The sequence below is a fragment of the Seriola lalandi genome, unplaced genomic scaffold, assembly GCF_002814215.2.
Source record: "Seriola lalandi dorsalis isolate HSWRI2012SDOR001 ecotype SW California unplaced genomic scaffold, Sedor1 jcf7180002054854, whole genome shotgun sequence".
In the NCBI taxonomy this organism is placed as follows: domain Eukaryota; kingdom Metazoa; phylum Chordata; class Actinopteri; order Carangiformes; family Carangidae; genus Seriola; species Seriola lalandi.
Window position 1 is genome coordinate 569,817 of NW_019525407.1, and position 19,272 is coordinate 589,088.

The following is a 19,272-nucleotide window of genomic DNA, read 5'->3' on the forward strand; positions in this document are numbered from 1 at the left end:
AGTACTCAGAAAAACATTTATCACAGACCTAAATCAAATGACCTTTTAGATGGGTCCTCATCCGTCTCTGGAGTGTTGTCCTTCACATTTTCCCTCCCTCCCGCCTCGGCTAAATCAATAACCCCGAAGGCTCCGGCAACACTGCAGAAAAACATCCACACAGAGAGCCGCCGAAACACGAGGAAGTGTGAGAAAAGACGACTTCTTAAACATGGTTTTCACCACTTCATTACACAGGATGACCGTGATGCATCACCTCATCAGCTCCTGAGATGTGGAGCTTCCAAAACTCTCTGCTGCTCCGTAATAAGAGAACAGCGTTGTGTGTGTGTGAGAGCAACACATTTCAGCCGTGGAGGCGAGAAAAAAAACTATTGTTCTGAATCAAAGAAACTAATAATGGAACAGAAATGTTATTCCAGCATTTTGCACATTGATTCATTACATGTTCAGTACATGTCTCTGCTCTAAGTAGCTGGCTCACACGGCTCGACTGTGAAACTGCAGCGTTACATCGTCATCGTCCCCCAACAGCTCTGCAAAATATAATTTAGTAATCTTTTAAAAGTTTTAAGACTTTTACCACGTAGGAAAGTGGCCCTGGGCCCTGCACCTTGAGGGCCCCCCCCCCCCCAAAACTCACAGTGTGGAAGTTCTTTTCTGGTAAAGTGATTATTTGTGGCGTTGCGTGGGAATACAGGATGATGATCGCTTTCGGGGCCTTAAGGCTTTTTTTTTTTTTTTTACCTGACCCTGTTTTAAAGAGGAACCCGATGTAAAAATGTACTTTTAAGAACTTTATTATTGTAGCTGATTAATTTTTTTTTTTGTTATTTGAGCTCTCCAGGTGCATATTATTAAATAAATTTGTGTGTAATTTACTACACGGTAAACCCAGGGGCTGGTAGTGTCTCAGGATTATTATACACAGTGCACAGAGAGGGGAGGAGGAACACTGGCAGCAGCGCAGTGAATAATCCATCCATGGCTGTGCTGTGAACAGATACACCAGCTGCTTTTCTTCTCTTTTGAAAGTGTAACTGGCAACTACACTCTTAAACGCTATAGACAGACCCAAACCAGAGATGTTGTGGTTCACGGTCAGCGGAGTGGCTGCTCATCGTCTGAATGGCGCTCTGGTGGTGTCTCATATGTTTGTACACTTCCACTGTGCACACACTGTACTTACTGGAAACGACGATTGCAGCGTTTGACTGCGATGGTCGTCTGCCAGTGAGGTCACTACTGAGCCAATGCTAACTGGCTGCGTAAAGCTTTTAATGAGTCTGTGTAGCTTGGTTTTAACCTCCCAGCCAGAGAGTAGCAGTGGTGATAGAAACAGGGACAGAGACAGAGATATCTCCCCCTCAGCAGCAGACAGAGATGGATGGAGAACCACGGCCAGCTGCAGCTTTAGAGGAGAGTCAGTCCTCGTCTTTGTGAAGAATTCCTCTTCACTTAATATGTCCCTTCAAGCCAAATCCTCCACGTAAACACACTCACGATACTCTCTCCACATTCTGAAAGCAAAGACTTGTTCCTGAACTCCTCTTCATGCCTGTGACTCTCTTAAAGTAATGACACAATGTTGGCATGCAGGGGTGAGGATACCTACAACTGCGTGCTTCAAAGCGACGCCACATGAGAAGTGAGGGATCTAGAATTAAATAAGTTACAACTGTGCACGTGTATATGTGTAACGGGGTTCAGTCTGCTCCTTTTGAACTTAACAACAAGTACGTCCCAGCCAGGTGCATCACTTCCTAGTGTCCCCTGGAAACACTTCCGTTGTGTTGTGACTACCTGCAGCTCATGCGTTGTCAAACTGATGAAGATGTCTTTCTGAATGTGTTTGTGTTTGGTCTGTTTGCGTGTGTTTTCTGAAGTTGCGGTGCGTCGAGCTCTCTGGGCCGCCGTAGCTCCTGAACATACAGTTTACAGTCCCCTGTAAAATCTCCTCTATAACACCGACAGTGATGACAGTTACAGTCGCTGCGTTGTGCGGGAGACGATGCTGAAGCAACGGCTGACAGGTGACTGGTTGACAGACCGCTCTGATGTCGGTTCACTGTCAAGCGCTTCAGCATCTAAGGCACACCAGCCTGATTTCAATAACGCTGTTCAGTCGAAAAGAATCAAAGGAGACTTAAAATACTAATGAGTGAACTGTAAATAAATAAATCATATGTTCAACGCTCTAACTCTAATCAGGATCAAACATTTCTTTTATAGATTATATAAAGACACCGCTGATAAAGATAAATGAATGCGTATAGACAATCATCATGTAAATCAATACAATTACTTCCTCTCTCAGATAGAATATACATACACATTAATATATTAATATTTCATATCACACACTCAGCTGTGGGATACAAGCCCGTCCCGACTTGTTGTCCCGGTAATGCACTTTATATAGCTGTATCGTTACCATGGATACTGTGTAACCTAGCACCAAAGATGAAATGTAAAATAACAAACTAGAAATATAAAAATGACACAAATATGTCACTTTACAACAAACAAATAAAGCTAAGATTACTCACAATTGAATTCTACATTACAAGATTGAGCTATTAGATATAGTAACAATTTAAAGCTCAAATTATGTTTTTAATGTAACATGCTAGACACACACGTTACATATGCGCACACACTCAGGTTGTGTTCTGTTAGTAAGTCTCATTGTAGGTTTCTTCCTTCTCTTAATGAATTGATTCAATGCTGGTGTGCGGAAAGGAGCGTAATTATAAATTTGGCCCGCCGCTAATCTATTTGATTACAGGGTTATCACTCCATCCGTTTCTAGTAATTCCTCAGGTATTGGCCGGAGGAGATGAGATAGGTGAGTGAGGAAGTCGGCACTGCAGAAAGCTGTAGTTATCCAGCAAATGTGTGATTTAATGCTTTGCTCAAGGGTAACTTATCACTTCAGTCACTGATAAAAAAAACAGTTACTTATTAGTTTTGTGATTGTATTTGTATCATCAGTATGAAAGACACGTGAGGCCTCAGGATATAAAAGAAGGGCTAATACAGCTGCTAACATTAGCCTAAATGATGCACACAGGGGCACTTGGTTACTGCTGCAGGTAGTTCGCTAGTTAGCGAGACACGCTAACATCCCAGATTATGACAAACCAGAAAAACACAATTTTCATTCCATTCTCACAGTTCTTCCAGTAAACAGTCAAATCCCTGCAGTGTGTTGTTTATAATAAAGCCATTACTAACTCTCCTGCAGGGCTGTTTTAAAAACAAAGATAAGAATGATGAGTTTCATCAGTGTCTGTGTTTGGGTATTGCTCATTGTGAACATCTCCTCTCTGTCTGCAGGTTCAGTATTGATGAAGGACGGACGTGGACCGTTCACAACTTCACCAGCACATCTGTGTTTGTTGACGGACTCCTGAGCGAGCCCGGAGACGAGACCCTGGTCATGACGTGAGTGGAAATGACAATTATACTGTAGTGAGGGAGCTTTGCGGAAGCAGAAATGAAACCCATGGTAACATCACCGGTTGAACCCTAACACCCGCTCTATGCTGGGTTCTCGTGGGTTATCTCAGAGGATCAGACAGGGCAGCCACGTACACTTCATTAAACAACAACAGCAACCCAGTTTGGTGGCACTAAAGGCAGCCGGACTTACCTCAGACATCAGGTTGTTAGATTGATTACAAATTAGATCAGTAGACCAACACAAGGTCTTTATATGACTGCTAATAATTGCTCATTACATGCACATATAGTTCAACAGCTACTGTGCAGAAGGCTTGAACTTATTTGGCGGTATTTCTAAGTCAGCACTGTCTGGGAACGGACTTTCGTGCGGCCATCTGCTACGTCGGTCTCAAGGGTTTATCACACGAGGAGGTCCACAAGGTCACGGGGGCAACACTGAGGGAGGGTGCCCCCTCTTATTAGCGGGGTGGTGTATTCAAACGTAGCAGAAAGAGCCTGGAAGGCAGGACGATGACTTGCAATTTTCAATGTTACATACTATGCAAAAAGTATGTTATCATCCAATCTAACAGTGCGAAGGTTACTATATTAAAGTGTATTGTAATACAATACTCACATGCCCATATGAACGCAAAAGAGTTATTGGCTGTTGTAATCATTCCTCATTCACCATCTTTTTTCTTTGCAAAAATGCAAAGTTCAGCTAAAGCTATCGTTGGCTTTGCTTTGAGCTGCTCCAAGCGCAGATGACATTACAGCTGAAGCTGTTGAACTTTTTAAGTTGCTTTTAAGCTGCCACTAGATGTGGTACGAGAGCTCCAGCATCTCAGAACAAAAGAAATGCTTCATCAGCCTCACCTCTGCCCTGCGTTCAACCACAACTCCCTTCACGGTCCCAGCCAGCAAGGAGCTGACAAAAAAAACAATCCAGACACAAGCATTAGCCCGTGCTTGCATTGCCGTGATATGCTCCAAACCAATGCTGACAGTTAGCCAGCTAGCGATAGCAACAACAGAGAACAGAGAAACTCAGAGTACAACACACACAGAGGGGGTATTATTGTTTAAAATCTAATTTACAGAAACTTTTAAGACATCCGAGCTTCAGATGTAACGGCCCTTTTCATTTCAACAATAACAAGTTCAAAATGTGTGTTTCTCAGAAGATTTGATTTCCTTGTGTCATCAGGAGCCTCACAGGCCTGTTGCATTACAATTATAGTGTTCTTGTTATTGTTGTCTTGAACTTAATCAGATGTGTTTGTCCTATAGTTTACTCTTGTTGAAGCACAAACCTCAATCTCATCGATTCTTTGTGATGAAAATGAAGAATATTGAATATCGGCACAAAATCTCAGCTGTCAGCAGCTTCAGACCCAAACTTGAGGGAGGCATCAAGAGTTCACATCTTTTAAGCCTCCATCTCTCCCCTCTCTCTTTTCCCAATCTCTCTATCACTAAGTTATCTGGAGTGAGACTTGTCACATTATCTCAGACTCCAGGCCTTGGCTCAGAGATAAGACCAGCTCCCCCACTGTAATCCCCCGAGAAGGGCAAAGAAATGGTCTCACTAATACACACACAGACAGACGGTCGCATACTTTAACACTCTGACTCACTCAACATTAGTCTTCAGACACACACACACACACACAAACCAATTTGTATAACCAGAATATTTAATAAAATGTCCAAAGTTATTAAACAACAATGAAAAGTTTTCACAGAGTGAAATAAAAAATACAGACATAAGATGTATGCTGGTCACAATTATTGGCCCCATTTGATTAATATAAATCAAATTTAAAACACACAAAAACAAATAAGTCTCTCCTGTGCTTCATTCTCAGTGTTGACATGACCTGAATTAACCAATGGTACTGATTGTTTCCCGTTTGTTTTTTCACAATGATGAAGACAAGGACCGTCTGCCAGCATCAGAAATGCTAAGATTTGAAGGGATAAGATTTTATTGACACCATCGGTCCGGTTCTTTATCAGTTCCCTTAGTGATTCCTCCGTCAGTTTTCTGAGTGAAAAAGTAGCCTACGCAGGTTTTTGACACACAGTCACACCTGACTTAGCTCTGGCTGTACAGTCTAAACATAAGGTGAGTATGACTAGCTATTCAAATTTTTAAATTCATGATTTAATTAATGCTCATTGTCAATCCATCTTACATTAGTCTAGAGTTGTTACTAAACCTTCGCTGAGAGACCAGATGATCATTGTCTTGTTTTAAAAAGATGTGAACCCATATATTGTCTGGACTGTTCCCACACAGTTTCACTTGCTTCATGCGCACGCGGCCGTGCGTTCACGCATGACAAGCGTTTATCAAAAGTGATAATATAGAAAGTGTATAGGCCTGAAAAACAAGCCAGTCAGAGGCATTGATTAGCTCTGTGGTGTAAGATTCTGATGGTTTGGACAATTTTAAAATTCAGTGAGAGGAGTCTGCAAAGGTCGGTGCGCACTGTGGGGAAAAAAACATCAAACACGGATCTAAAGAGCTTCAGACCAACCTGATCTGGAGTGGTGGTTTCAGCCCATACCATGCGCCGCCGATGATGCTCAGTGGGCAAAGGTCAAAGAGGGAACCACTATTGAAAGCTAGTCTTTCTGGGATGATGCTCTGTGGACAAAGTTCTTTGTGAATGCAGTGCATCAGTTTGTTTATAGGCAACAAAATAAAGCCCTTCATGAAAAGACCATCCTACCTACACTGAAACACAGTGGAGGTTCTCTCATGCTGTGGGGCTGCTTTACTGCCTCTGATACTCCAGGCGTCGAATGTATCAAAAGGAATGATGAAATCTGAAGATTACAGAGGCATTTTAGAGCGAAAATGTGTTACCCAATGTCAGAAAACTAGATTTGAAGCAAAGCTATTTCGGTCTCTATTTCGCAGGACAACGACCCGACGCTCACATCCAGCAGCACAAAAGAATTGGTTGAAAGGGAAAAGCAATGAATCCTGACCTAAATCCCACTGAGAACCGTTTGAGAGAGCTGGAATGTGCCATCGCAAAAAGGAGCTTGAAATCAAAGCGCCGGAAGAGTGGCAGAACCTACCTGCAGACAGGTGTTGGCTACAAGAAGCGTTTAGAGGCTGTAATTGTTGCCAAAGGTTTTGCAGGCAAATAATAGTAAAGGCAATAGTAAAGGGCAATACTTGTGTCTGGGGTACATTTTGTGTTTTTTATTATTTCACTGTTATACAAGTTAGTTTTTTTTGTTTTGTCCGGTAACTTTGGACTTTTTAGTGAAATATTCTGGTTATACAAAATTGATTCATTTACATTTATGTCTGAACATATTCAGAATTACGTACTTGAAATTCAGGGGTCTTAATCATTTTGGCCATGACTGTGCAAGACTGTAGTTTTCCTCAACAAAGATAAACAAAGATAAATGCTATCATGTATTCTACATGGCTCTCCCTTGTTTTGAACTTGAACTTTTCCTGTAATTACATCACCTTGTTCTGCAATGGAGTGTAGAATTAGCACCAATGCCACATACTCACAACGGCAGTGGATGGAAATGCACATTAATTAGCATTTTCTTTTACCAATGTTCTGGGAATTTGATTAAAGTACATTTGGATGGAAACTTTACTAACACTAAACCTCTCAGTAAATTGCCAGACCATGACAATGAGCAGAATATTAATTTTGCACTAAGCGTATGTCCATCCATCCATTCAACCATTCATTATCCATAGGGCTTATCCTTATAGGGTCGCAGGGGGGGAGGGAGCCAATCCCAGTTGACATTGGGTGAGGGTGGGGTACACCCTGTCCAGGTCGCTAGTCCATCCCAGGGCTGACAAGTAGAGACAAACACTCACGGGCAATTTAGAGTCACCAGTTACCCTGCATGTCTTTGTATTGTGGGAGGAAGTCGTAGTACCCGAAGAGAACCCACACAGGTACAGGGAGAACATGCAAACTCCACAAATCGAGAACCTGTTCCATATTGTCCAAATCATTGGAATCGTACGCTTAGACGCTCACTAAATTATCACTTTTGATAAACACAAATCCCAGAACCTTCTCGCTGTGAGCTAACCACTGACAGACAGACAACCGTTATCTGGCTTGTATGACAGGTCTGGATCACTCATGAACTTTCATTCGTACCTAAGAGGAAATTTAAACTACAAGAAAATTTGAGTCCACGTTCTCTTAAATCACTTCTACTTCAGAACAAATCTATTCATACGAGTGTTTCTTGCCATGAGACCCAGTGTCCAGTTACTTTGGCCAATACCAATTTTCACAGGGACTACTGTATTCCTTAAGGTGCAAAGCAAAACCTCATCATACAAAACTATCTGCATGGGTAGAAACTACTTAGGGTCAGTGGCATAGCTTCACTCTGTGGCGACTAGTAATTTGATCCATAAAAAATCTGTTTGGTAGTATGCCCTCTAGGGGGTCTATAGGGGCCCATAGTTCATTTTGACCCTAGGACCCCCTAAGAAGTCCTGTCCAGTGGGGAAAGTATTACTCCTTTACATATACATACATAGAAGTCTAATGAAGACAGAGCCCCACATGAAGGTGGACTAACAGCATATTAGTCCACAGTCAAGACATCCATCACTTCCCTTTAGGTCATACTCACCATGTAGTCCAACAAGGTGAACACAGGCCGCTACCAGCACAGCAACATATGTCAGTGTTGCTGACATGCGTCACATCAGTCTGCTTCAATAATTCTCTCACAACACAAATCAGTTGTCTTTTCCACACAAAGAAGAGACAGAGTTCAGGGATGGAGATGGTATTCATCACCTGTGTTGCGCTGTAAAACATCACCATCTAGTGGAGAGAAGGCGGAACTGTCGCTCTGGGAGTCATTTTTCAAGGCTTTACTATCTAATGAAGAGTTTATTTAAGCTCCCAGTGGAGTTACAGTGCATATTTAATACAGCAAGGCAGTTTAGTAAAGATTATCACCATGTTGGAGGTTGCAGTGGCTACATGATATAATTGCCGTCATGACTTGGATGTCAGAGGAAGCCAGCTGTAGGCTAATACAGGGTTAATGAAGGGAGGATGGCAAACAGAATCTGTGGGAAAAGGGGGGTTTTTGATTTGCAATTTAAAATAGGTTATCCAGTTGTGTAACATGAATGTTTTTTCATTATGTGTCATAACTCACATGCACAGATTAGCATCCCGCTGATCATATTGAACGGGAGGGTTAAGACTGGATCGAAGCCTTTGTGATGTATCTGATGAGAACGGGGACCAAGAATATAGATTAGAAAAACAGTTTGTAATAGCATGAGATAGTAAAGACATATTGATTCGAATAATCAATAAAGGTGCCACTATACAAATATCCTGACATCTGGATTGATGAGAAGTTATCCTTTAAGAGTCATGGCTCAAGTCTGGTGAGTAGATTAAGGCGAAAGATTGTCTTTTCTTTAGGAATAAATCCTGCTTCCTGTTGCAGTGTAGAAAAACTCTTGTTGAGGCAACTTTTATATTAACTTGTGTTCATTTTGTGTCTACGGTGTGTGTGTGTGTGTGTGTGTGTGTGTGTGTGTGTGTGTGTGTGTGTGTGTGTGTGTTTACAGTGTTTTTGGCCACATCAGCTACAGGTCAGATTGGGAGCTGGTCAAAGTGGACTTCAGGCAGTCTTTCCCCCATCAGTGCACTGAGTCTGATTACGACTCCTGGCAGCTCACAGACCTGCAGGTAATGTATAGACATATACACACACACTTCCTGCTTATATCTGAAAATTAATTCTCACGTCTCCCTGTCTACTCGCAGGGAGAGAAGTGCATTATGGGCCAGGAGCGAAGTTTCAGGAAGAGAAAGGACACAGCGTTCTGCATCAAAGGAAAGAGCTACACCTCCGCTCTCACCGTCAAACCCTGTCAGTGCACAGAGAAAGACTTCACTTGGTGAGACCTAAAGACTTATAGAAAGCCTTGGCACGTTTTTAACTTCACTGGCACAGTGGGGAAAGTGGATCATTGTACCAGGAAATAATGTGCGAATCAGACGAGCAAACTGCATGAAATCATAAACAAAAATAATAATAAAATACTTTAGAATAAAATGATACATGTGAATTTGAAATGAAATATACATCAAACAATAAAACACCATTTGAAAAGGTATGTAATATTTAAATAAGTAAAATAAAAATCGAAATAAATTCATATCATGACCATAGAAAACACTCATTTCTGATTGGCTGGAAAGTGTCCATTCAAATAGGTTGTTGCTCTATAAATACATGTGCACTCCATTAGCAATTCATTGGCCATGTCACATCTTTTCTATGGATTATTGATTATGTAAATACGTTTATATTTAAAGATACAGTTATAGTTCATTTTCTAAAAATCACACCTGTTATTCAGGTTCCAAGTTGCTATTACAAGTTTAAGCTTTTTACTATTGTTACAGTGTATCATGTGTTCTGCTGTGGTGTGCCTGCATGCGTGCGTGCGTGCATGTGTGTGTGTCTATGTGTGTGTGTATGTGCGTGTGTGTGTAGTGACTACGGTTTTGAGCGGTCCCACACGGAGGGCGATCGCTGCTTCGCTGACTTCTGGCATGATCCAGACTCACCACCTGAAGACTGCCATCTGAGACAAACCTACGAGTCCACCACTGGGTCTGCACATGTCCACACACACACACACACACACACACACACACACATACACACACACACACATGCACGCGGTCACATCATTTTTTAACTTCAGACAGGGTAGCTGCTTCCAGGCTTTATGCTAAGCTAAGGTAATTACCTCCTGGCTATAATGCACTTTCATAATGCACAGATATGAAATTGGAATTGATATCAATCCTCAACAACTTTTTTTCATATAGCACTTTTCTTAACAAAGTTACAAAGTGTTTCACAGAAAAATAAAATCAGATAAAATAAAAGGTCGAAGAACCTGAGCGTCATAAAAGAGTAAAGCAGCATAAATAAAAACATGTCATACATCAACATCATGCAAAAGGATCCGACAGTAAGTGAAGACAGTCAATAAAATGTGTAAAGACAATAATTAGGGAGAAAACATATAAATAAAAGACGTATCACACATGATCAAAGGCTGAGAAAAGACATGCCTCTGATTTCAACCAGGAGAGCGCTCCAGAGTGTGGGTGCTCTGATAGCAAACACCCAGTCACCCTTCATCACAAACCTTGACCTTGTGGTGACCAGCAGGCCTCCTTCCGCTGATCTCAATTCTCGGTCGGGCGCATGTCAATAAATCCGAGATGGAATTGGGTGCAAAGCCATTTAAAGCCTTAAAAGTCTGCAATAAAATTTTAAAATCAATCCGAAATCTAACGGGGAGCCGGTGAAGGGAGGCGAGCACCGGAGTCAGGTGATTGCACCTGTTTGTCCCAGAAATAAGACGAGCAGCAGCATTTTGTACCATCTGAAGACGGTGGATGGAGGCCTTGGCCTATGCCTGAAAAAGTCACAATAATCAGGCCGAGAATAGATACATACACGAACAATCTTTTTATGTCAGCGGTTGACACAAATGATGTGATTTTAGAAATGATCCTGAGCTGGTAAAAACTACACTGAACCACATGTTTGACGTTAGGTTAGCGTCAAATATTACCCCGAGATTAATGGCAGCCAGTTTAATATAATTAGAGAGATTAGAGAGATTAGAGAGACTCTTGTAAAGACTCAACATACACCTCCATACTCATTACTGTCATTCCTGTCTTTCAGCTACAGGAAGGTGATATCTAACATGTGTGAAGGGGGGCTGAACAAGCAGCAGAGCGCCAAACAGCACAGCTGCCCCCTGCTGCCCCCTAGAGGACTACGGGTCGGCATCAAAGGGCAGATGTTGGCCGTGGCGCCTGGTGATGACATCACTTTTATTGTCCACCAGGAACAGGTAAGATGAAAGTTATTGTCCCGTCGGTTCCTCCTTCCTTCGCTCGGTCTGAATGTGCCGGAAGTCATCATTCCCTCTCTCTCTCTCGCCAGGGCGACACCAGCAGCACCAAGTACCAGGTGGACCTTGGCGACGGGGTTCGGGCCATTTACCAGAACCTGACGGTGACAGATGAGCCCATCCAGCATCGCTATGAGAACCCGGGCGTTTACAAGGTCACGGTGAAGGCGGAGAACATGGCGGGGCACGACGAGGCCACCATGTACATCCAGGTCACAGGTCAGATCCCCAAACTGTCACTTCGTGTTTTTATATAACTCTGTGCTTTGACAGCCTCTGGAATCTTGTTCTTTTTGGGAGGTAGTGAAGGTTTTATTGCCAAGTAGTTCTCACGACACAGGAATGACGCAGGCTGTCAGCATGACCCGGATTTCTTTTATTGTCTGGTGGAGAAAAAGATGATGAAAACAACTTCTGCAGTCGGTGTGTGTCTCGCTTTCTCAAACACTCACCCCCTGCTGTCAGAGATAACTTCTCACTTTTCACTTCCCAGAAACAAATTATTTCCTCCTAGTTATCATGTCTGACGCTTGAAATTTTATCATACTGGGAAAGTTTCTCATGTCTACGTCAGTGGATATTTTATTTTATTTTGTCTTTCACTTAGATAAAACTTCTTTGTCTGGCAGCTTTAAAACTTAATGTATTAGTTTGGTTGCAGGAGTTTAAACTGATGAGGGAGACTGTAGGAGACGGTGCTGTCATCCTTTTTGTTTTGTCAAGATTAGATGCGGTTTGTCCTCAAACATTGTGCGTCTTTATTTGAAGCACTTGTATGAAAAATTGATTTCACTGATACAAATTTGACCTGTAATTTTAAGGTCATTCAGAATTAATCATGTTTGCTGTGTAATCGTCTCAATCATCCTTTCTTCTCTTGCAGCTCCTCTACAAGAAGTGCACCTGGAGGTGGTTCCCATCGCTGGGAGAAACAATGAGGTCAATCTGACCGCCATAGTTCTTCCCACTGAGGCAAACCTGACTGTCCTGTACTGGTGGATAGGAGACAACCTGCAGGTAACTTCATCTTCATTCATTCATACATTTAGTAACATCGAAATAGATTTTTATATTGCATTTTTCAATTTCTGGATCCTTTAATTGACTATTAGTCACCAGGGAGCACAAGCTGTAAACACAGCATATAAAGACATGCTATAAAAAAATATAAAAAAATGGGATTTAGCACAGCTCTTCACTGACAACAGCAGCAGGAAACAAGTTGTGAGCCCAAAAACCAAAACAATCAGCTAGAATAGGCTAAAAGGAGGCAAACTGCTGATTCAGATGTAACTCTCTGAGGATTCAGCAGCACGTTTCACATGACACAGTGCATTTGATCATTTTTTATAATAAACTAATTGGATTATTGTAGATTTAAAGAGCAAATTAAAGCCCAATGAAATGTTGTTCTTGCTGACCTCCAGTGACCTTTCACCTGGCAGCAGTGACCCCATGACATTACAGCCAGACGTGGTCACAATTCTTTCTGACCATTGGGCTTGAAACTTTAAGCCTAATTTGTTCATGTTGCTAAGGAAGCTGATTTGTGTTAAAGTTGATGTAACTAACAGCCAACCTGTCGTGACTCTCACACAGCCCACACTGACCCTGGAGAACAGCCTTCTGACCCGCTTCCCGGAGACAGGAGAGATTTCAGTCACCGTCCAGGCTTCCAATGGCCGATCCATGGTGCAGGATACCAGCACTGTCCGAGTCTACGGTAACACAATGAAACTTTAATCAAGCTCGCGGTGGAGGTTTTGTCTCTATGAATCATTCACAGCCAGAAACAAAGGAAAATAGGACTCAGGATATAAAATCACAGCATTCTCCTTTAGCTAAAAGAACACTCTTAACTTGAAGCTTTCATTTTTTTTTGACCGTGAAAGTTCATTCCTCACCTGGAGAACAGTACTTGGACAATAAGATCTTAACAAGGTTTTTCCAGAGCTCTCAGCTGCATCTCATGGTCTTCCCAAGTGCTGGGATTTACTCACTGGGGAAATTTCTGAAGTCAGAGCTAAGAGAGTTAACAGCTATTCCCGGTTCTGTTACTCATTCTGACACAACTGGGGCAAATCTGCCGGCTGACATTTTTCCACTGTTGCCTGAAACTATAGGATGATCTCAGCTGCTGTTTTTGGTAAGTGAGTGTGTCACAGGGTTAGTTATGTCAGGTTTGTTTTTATAAACAGATTGTGCGTGTTTTATTTATGAGCCGCCGGTGTTTGTTTCTGAAGAGAGCGATCGTGTAGTGACTGTTTGAATCAGCTCACGCCACTGAGGTTGAAAATTGATTTTGATTGCAGTTACATACTTATATTCTGTATGTCTATTTGCTGTTCAGTCTTAAACACTCAATCTGCAATATTTGTGGTTTATTATCACTCAGTTTCCTTCTTGGATAATAAGTGTGGTGATTGATTACTTCTCCCTTGTTCTGTCCAATCCCAGATAACTTCCAGGTCATCCCCCTGAGCTTCAGCAGGAACCTGGACCACTTCAACCCCAACATCCCAGAGTGGAGGGAGGACATCGGACACGTCGTCACCAACATACTCGCTAAGGTAGGATGGCATGACTGTAACGCAGCCTGTCGGCTTTCATTGAAGGTTCTGTAGACGCTTGTTCCTGCCACTAGATGTCGCCCCAGACCGGGTTCCCGTTACACCTCTGGCCTCCGATACGCCACAGTCCCACCTCCTTCACATTCTCAGTCAGCGAGGTGTTCAGAAGCCCAAACCCACAGCAGAAAGCCCCGCTGAATAAAGTGCTAAATATAAAAATAAATTATAGAAATAGAAATATATTAAAAAAAAAACTTTAATTACTTTTCAGATGTTTTGACGATAAACCGGCAAAACAATCACTCCACTATATCTTTACATAGAAAGCAGTTGTTTGCTGCGACATTATTGTTTAAAATCTTGTTTACAGAACATTTAGGTAAGCATTCAACTAGTGGAGGAAATACATCTAATATATGTCTACAATGGGCCTCACATGAAGACACAAAAAAAGGAATAAAAAACAGGAAGTAATTATTGTAGAAAGTAGAGATATATCAAATCCTTTACAGAAAAACCAGATGAATTTCATATGTACAAAAATAACGTGCCCACATATACATGTCATTTTTGCACATGTGAAATGTAACATTTGAAAACATGTTAAAATCACATGTGAAACATGGGAAACGTGTGGTTTTGGAACATTTTCGTGGTGTAATGTGTTAAACAGTGTGAAACCTTTGGGATTACATGTGAAACCTGTACTTAACATGAAACTTAACATGAAACTTAACATGAAACTCAACTGATTCACTTGTTAAATTACAACTTGAACTGAAACATTTCACATGTGAAATCACATGTAATAGCCTATACTGAATTTCAAATGTGCTATTTTCGTAAGGGAAGACTCGTAGTGATGTGAATGTGTAAGTAAGTTTTTATGTTTTTGTATTATTTACATTTTTGTTAACAAAAATATTGATTAGTGAAGCTTTAAGATGTGACTGACCTGTAACCATCTGACCTTAGGTCACAGGTGTCCCGCAGGAGTCCCTGGTTACAGTGGTGAAGCCGGGCCTGCCCACCACTGCAGACCTGTATGTTCTCCCACTGGACAGCAAACCGGCCAAGAAGAGCATGTTTGTAGATAAGGTACACACACAAAGACACAGAACCACATCCAGTAAATGAATTTTCACCCTACACATTTTGCAGACACAAACACATGCTTTGCTTATTAATTAAAGTGTTTTTGTTAATTTAACATTTTCTCATCCACAGCATATTCAAGCCATCATGCAGGCCTTCAACGACAACAACGTCAGCTTCGTGGTGCGAGGTCTACAAGTGCTGGTGATGCTAGCCGACCCAAACGGAGGTATATTTACACGCCATGTGCATTACTTCCCATTTAGTCTGCTTTTAAAACTACAATTGTTGGTGTTTTTTTTTTTTAAATGATAATTGCATGTTATCGATTTATTTTCAAGGGCTAGGTCTAATTGCTAATGACTCAGCAGCTGCAGCAGCAGAGACTGGTGCGTTCATGACCCATACACCTGCAGCTTTCTGTATGAATGAACATAATCTCAACATTCTTTGATTTCAACGCCATTTCCTTTCCTGGTTTCCTAACAAATCAACAGATTATCCAGTCTGCGCCTGGCGTCTGTGCTGTGCTTCATTTAAAACTTTAAATGAGTTGGGTTTTGATGGGTGCTTTTGACAGGCTTTATCTCTTTCTCCCTTCCTGCAGATTTTGTCTTGATATCTTCTTCTGTTTTTTATACTTAATTGCACGTCTTCTGAAGCTTCTACTCAGATTGTGCAAACATGAATCATTCTTCATCTGTATATTTGTGTGATTCATCATCAGGTTATCACAGAGCAGCCGATGGTCCAGGTGTTTGGGCTCTAGCAGTCATTTTCCTCATCAGCATCATCGCCACCGGCTCCTTCATTCTCTTCAAGTTCAAGAGGTGAGTCGTGTTAAAGAGCTGCAACATGTCAGTCAGGGCTGGGATCAAACAACACCTTATCAATTGTCCATCACTGATGATGATGAAAGGAGACGTTTTTTTTCTTGTGTATGACTCACTTCTTTAGGGCCCAAGATGATTCACTGACAATTATATGTCGTCCTATAAGTCTGAGTATTTTCTGGAGATATTGTAACTTCAAATTTATTATGTAAAAATCATATTTGATCCCTAATTTAATCACTTTTAAAGTTACATCCTCGAAGCAAAAGAAAACATACACCATGTTCACAGCTGAGCTTCAAAGCATCAGCAGTCAGCTGAATGAATGTGCAGCTTGTAGACGAGGGAATGTCTGTCGTGGTGTTTTATATTTTATATCGCAGTTTTAGTAAAGTATAAAACTTTCTCAGTTGAATTTAGAAGCCATATAGATAGAGTCTACAGCCATGTTAGTTTCTCCGAGGCTGAGGCTCTGCTTACAAAGAAGGGTGCTTTAAGCTAAATGCTCATGGCAACAGGCATCAGTGTCATAGTTCAGTGTGTTTTATATTTGCTAATTCCAGTGTAGACCAAAGGTGTGGTTGTAAAAATCAGTATCAGCAGTAGTTGGTTGATTTGCAGTATTGACACACAGTAGTCATTGTTGACATCATTTCACAGTGTATAGAGTCACCCTAATGTCTTGCATGACAATTCACAGTCGATTCCCTGTGTGAGACACCTGCATGCTTTGTTTCCATGGCAGTGACCTGTCGATAAGCAGCACCTCCTCACGCCCCTTAGCACAAACATTCACCAAAAAAGTCACTTGAACTGAAATATGCAGCTCAAAACTACAGACTCATCTTATGAGAACAACAAATCCCACAGTCCTTGGCTTAGGACTGAGGATGCCTATCCCCCGCTGTTTTACAGGAAGCTTCCAGGCAACCGCAACGTCTACGCCCAGATGCACAACGAGAAGGAGCAGGAGATGACCAGCCCCGTCAATCACAGTGAGGACACCCAGCACATCATCCAAGGCGAGGAGTTCATTGATGATGACCTGGATTCGCAGACTCTAGGTAACGCAGGAGGTAGCCCCGCCTTCTGTTCCCTTATAAGGACTACCACTAACCACTGCTACTAAAAACCAAGCCACTAACACCAGCAGCTAACACACACCAAGGTACTGGAGGACTTCCCCTTTTTCATCCTTATCACTGGTACACTAAAAGCCTCATTTTGAATTCTTTACTTTTACCTACAAAACCGTGTGGTCATCCCTTGTATTTACAGACACAGTAAAATCATTTCACAACTAGTTGTATATGTTATAGTTATTATTTGCCATAATGCTTAAGACTAAATGGGGCTGTGGACTTGCCAAAACATGAGAAGACATAATGTCACTATGGTGTTAAATGAAGCAATTATGTCCTAACACAAGTTTAAAAAGTTAGTATTAGAAAACCTAGACTATTGATTTGTGTTTGCAAATTGTTCATAATTGTTGACAGTTTAAAGGGCATTTCACTCCTGAAGTAACATGTAGTAGTATCCATTGGCAACTAGGTTAGAGATAAGATATGGTATGATATGATGTAATATAATGTAATATAATATAATATAATGCAATATTACATTATATGACATGATAAAATATATGATATGATATGATATGTTATGATATAATATGATGTGATGTGATATTTTATGATATATGATGATATGACATGACATGATATGATTAATATAATATGATGATACCACCCTGAGGAAATAAGAATGATTTATTTACTGTGATGGATCTGAAAGTTATTCTTTTCCTACCACTGAGAGTGACCAACGTTTGAAGTGTCACCATATAAAAACTCTAGTTTGCATGGATGTTAAGCTGACATAAACATTAAAGGTACCCTGTGGACTTTTTGACTTGGTGGATTAATCAGTCATGACTAATTAGTTTCACTGCTGGGCGATTAGAAGAAATTAATGCCAGTGTTCTTTTTAAATGAATGTGGCTCCATCTTAGAGCACAGTAACCAGTTACTGTAATACATTCATCATGTAAACAATGCAGCTGTCAAAATACCTTTTTAAAAAAGGTTGTTCAGGTGAGGAGCACTGAGAAGCCTCCACAGGGTAACTTTAACACCAGTGAACCAGAGCATGTGGAGATTTGAAGTTGTCATTGTTTAGCACTGCTCATTCACTTGCCTGTGTCCTGTTTCTCCCCCCCACCCCCCACCTCTTGTTGCCAGGCAACCATTCGGGTGTGGTCCTGAGCATCAACTCCAGAGACCTACACAGTTACCTAACCAGCTGATGGCTGCCGTGGCAATGCTAACAAACTAGCCTAGCCTAGCTGGCTAACGAGCACAGGGACTCCACTTTGCCTTCCTCCTCCTCGCTCCTCTCCTCCTTTTCCTTCCTCTCCTGGGATACTTCACCTCCACTCCATGGCCTCCCTTCAGCTCCAGCTTTGGTGAGATTTTTTTTTTTTTTCAGGAGGGGCTGAGCCTGGTGGAGGGACGTCTCTTTCACCTCCACCCCACCCACCCACTATCTTACTGCTACGGGACGGGAGGCATTCTGCTTTACCTAATGTACTTTACATCACTGCAAGCTCCCCCCCCTCCCCCCCCCACCCTTCAGCCTGCAGTGACACCTGGTGAGGATGGAGATCACACTGAGGACACTCACTCATCTGTGTTTTGAAAAACAAAATCTGTATGTACGTCGTCTTGTCACTTTGTAGACACTGAGAATCAGCGAGCATGACTCACTGCGCTGGTTTCCAGTAATATTCACATTCAAAGAGGGTTGAACCAAGAGGCCACAGCTACTGACAGCAGGTGGTTGCCAAAGACTGGTGATTTTTGAGCACTAAAGGTAGAGTGCAAGTAAATTAAAGACAAATGCATTTTTACTCTCCCCCCTCTTGTTTTCTTTTACTCCCTCTGCGCTTCCCACATTTACTCGACACTCTCTCTTCAGAGGCAATAACACTGTCTGGATGGAATGTAGGGGGCGATGTGCCCCTGAGAATTTGCATATGAAGAGAGGGCGGTGATGCACTTTCTTCAAATCCCACTCACATGTACTGGAGAGTTCAGCTTTGAAATATATACAGTATGTCCGCACAGCGTTCAGTATACGTTCACATTTCTTATTACGACACAAGTTTTGGCGCGTGGTGTTTCAAGTCGGCACCACCTCTGTAGGAGCACATCGTCTGTCCCGTGGTGCCTCAAGCAGCAGGTGTTAATCTGCTCAGTGACCATTACCTGTTGTCCGGTTTATTTATTTTTAATAACCGCCCACCCCTTCTTGCATTATCCCCCCC

General features: G+C 41.8%; 1 protein-coding gene across 6 annotated transcripts in view; it reads left to right on the forward strand.

Moving 5' to 3' along the window:
* Positions 1–19,266, forward strand: part of sorcs2 (sortilin-related VPS10 domain containing receptor 2) — a 318,859-nt gene extending 299,593 nt beyond the window's left edge. Inside the window, exons 14-28 of one of the 6 annotated variants that reach the window (XM_087179561.1) lie at positions 3,340–3,447; positions 9,065–9,185; positions 9,264–9,397; positions 10,000–10,119; positions 11,215–11,386; positions 11,479–11,665; positions 12,330–12,463; positions 13,046–13,169; positions 13,904–14,016; positions 14,992–15,114; positions 15,244–15,340; positions 15,453–15,500; positions 15,839–15,941; positions 16,815–17,112; positions 18,188–19,266. In XM_087179561.1, the coding sequence (XP_087035687.1) occupies positions 3,340–3,447; positions 9,065–9,185; positions 9,264–9,397; positions 10,000–10,119; positions 11,215–11,386; positions 11,479–11,665; positions 12,330–12,463; positions 13,046–13,169; positions 13,904–14,016; positions 14,992–15,114; positions 15,244–15,340; positions 15,453–15,500; positions 15,839–15,941; positions 16,815–17,073 (1,843 nt within the window). In that variant the 3' untranslated portion in view covers positions 17,074–17,112; positions 18,188–19,266. The remainder of the gene's footprint in view (positions 1–3,339; positions 3,448–9,064; positions 9,186–9,263; positions 9,398–9,999; positions 10,120–11,214; positions 11,387–11,478; positions 11,666–12,329; positions 12,464–13,045; positions 13,170–13,903; positions 14,017–14,991; positions 15,115–15,243; positions 15,341–15,452; positions 15,501–15,838; positions 15,942–16,814; positions 17,113–18,187) is intronic. The other 5 variants (XM_087179559.1, XM_087179560.1, XM_023427177.2 and 2 more) reach the window with 5 other exon arrangements.
* The last annotated feature ends 6 nt before the right edge of the window (positions 19,267–19,272 follow it).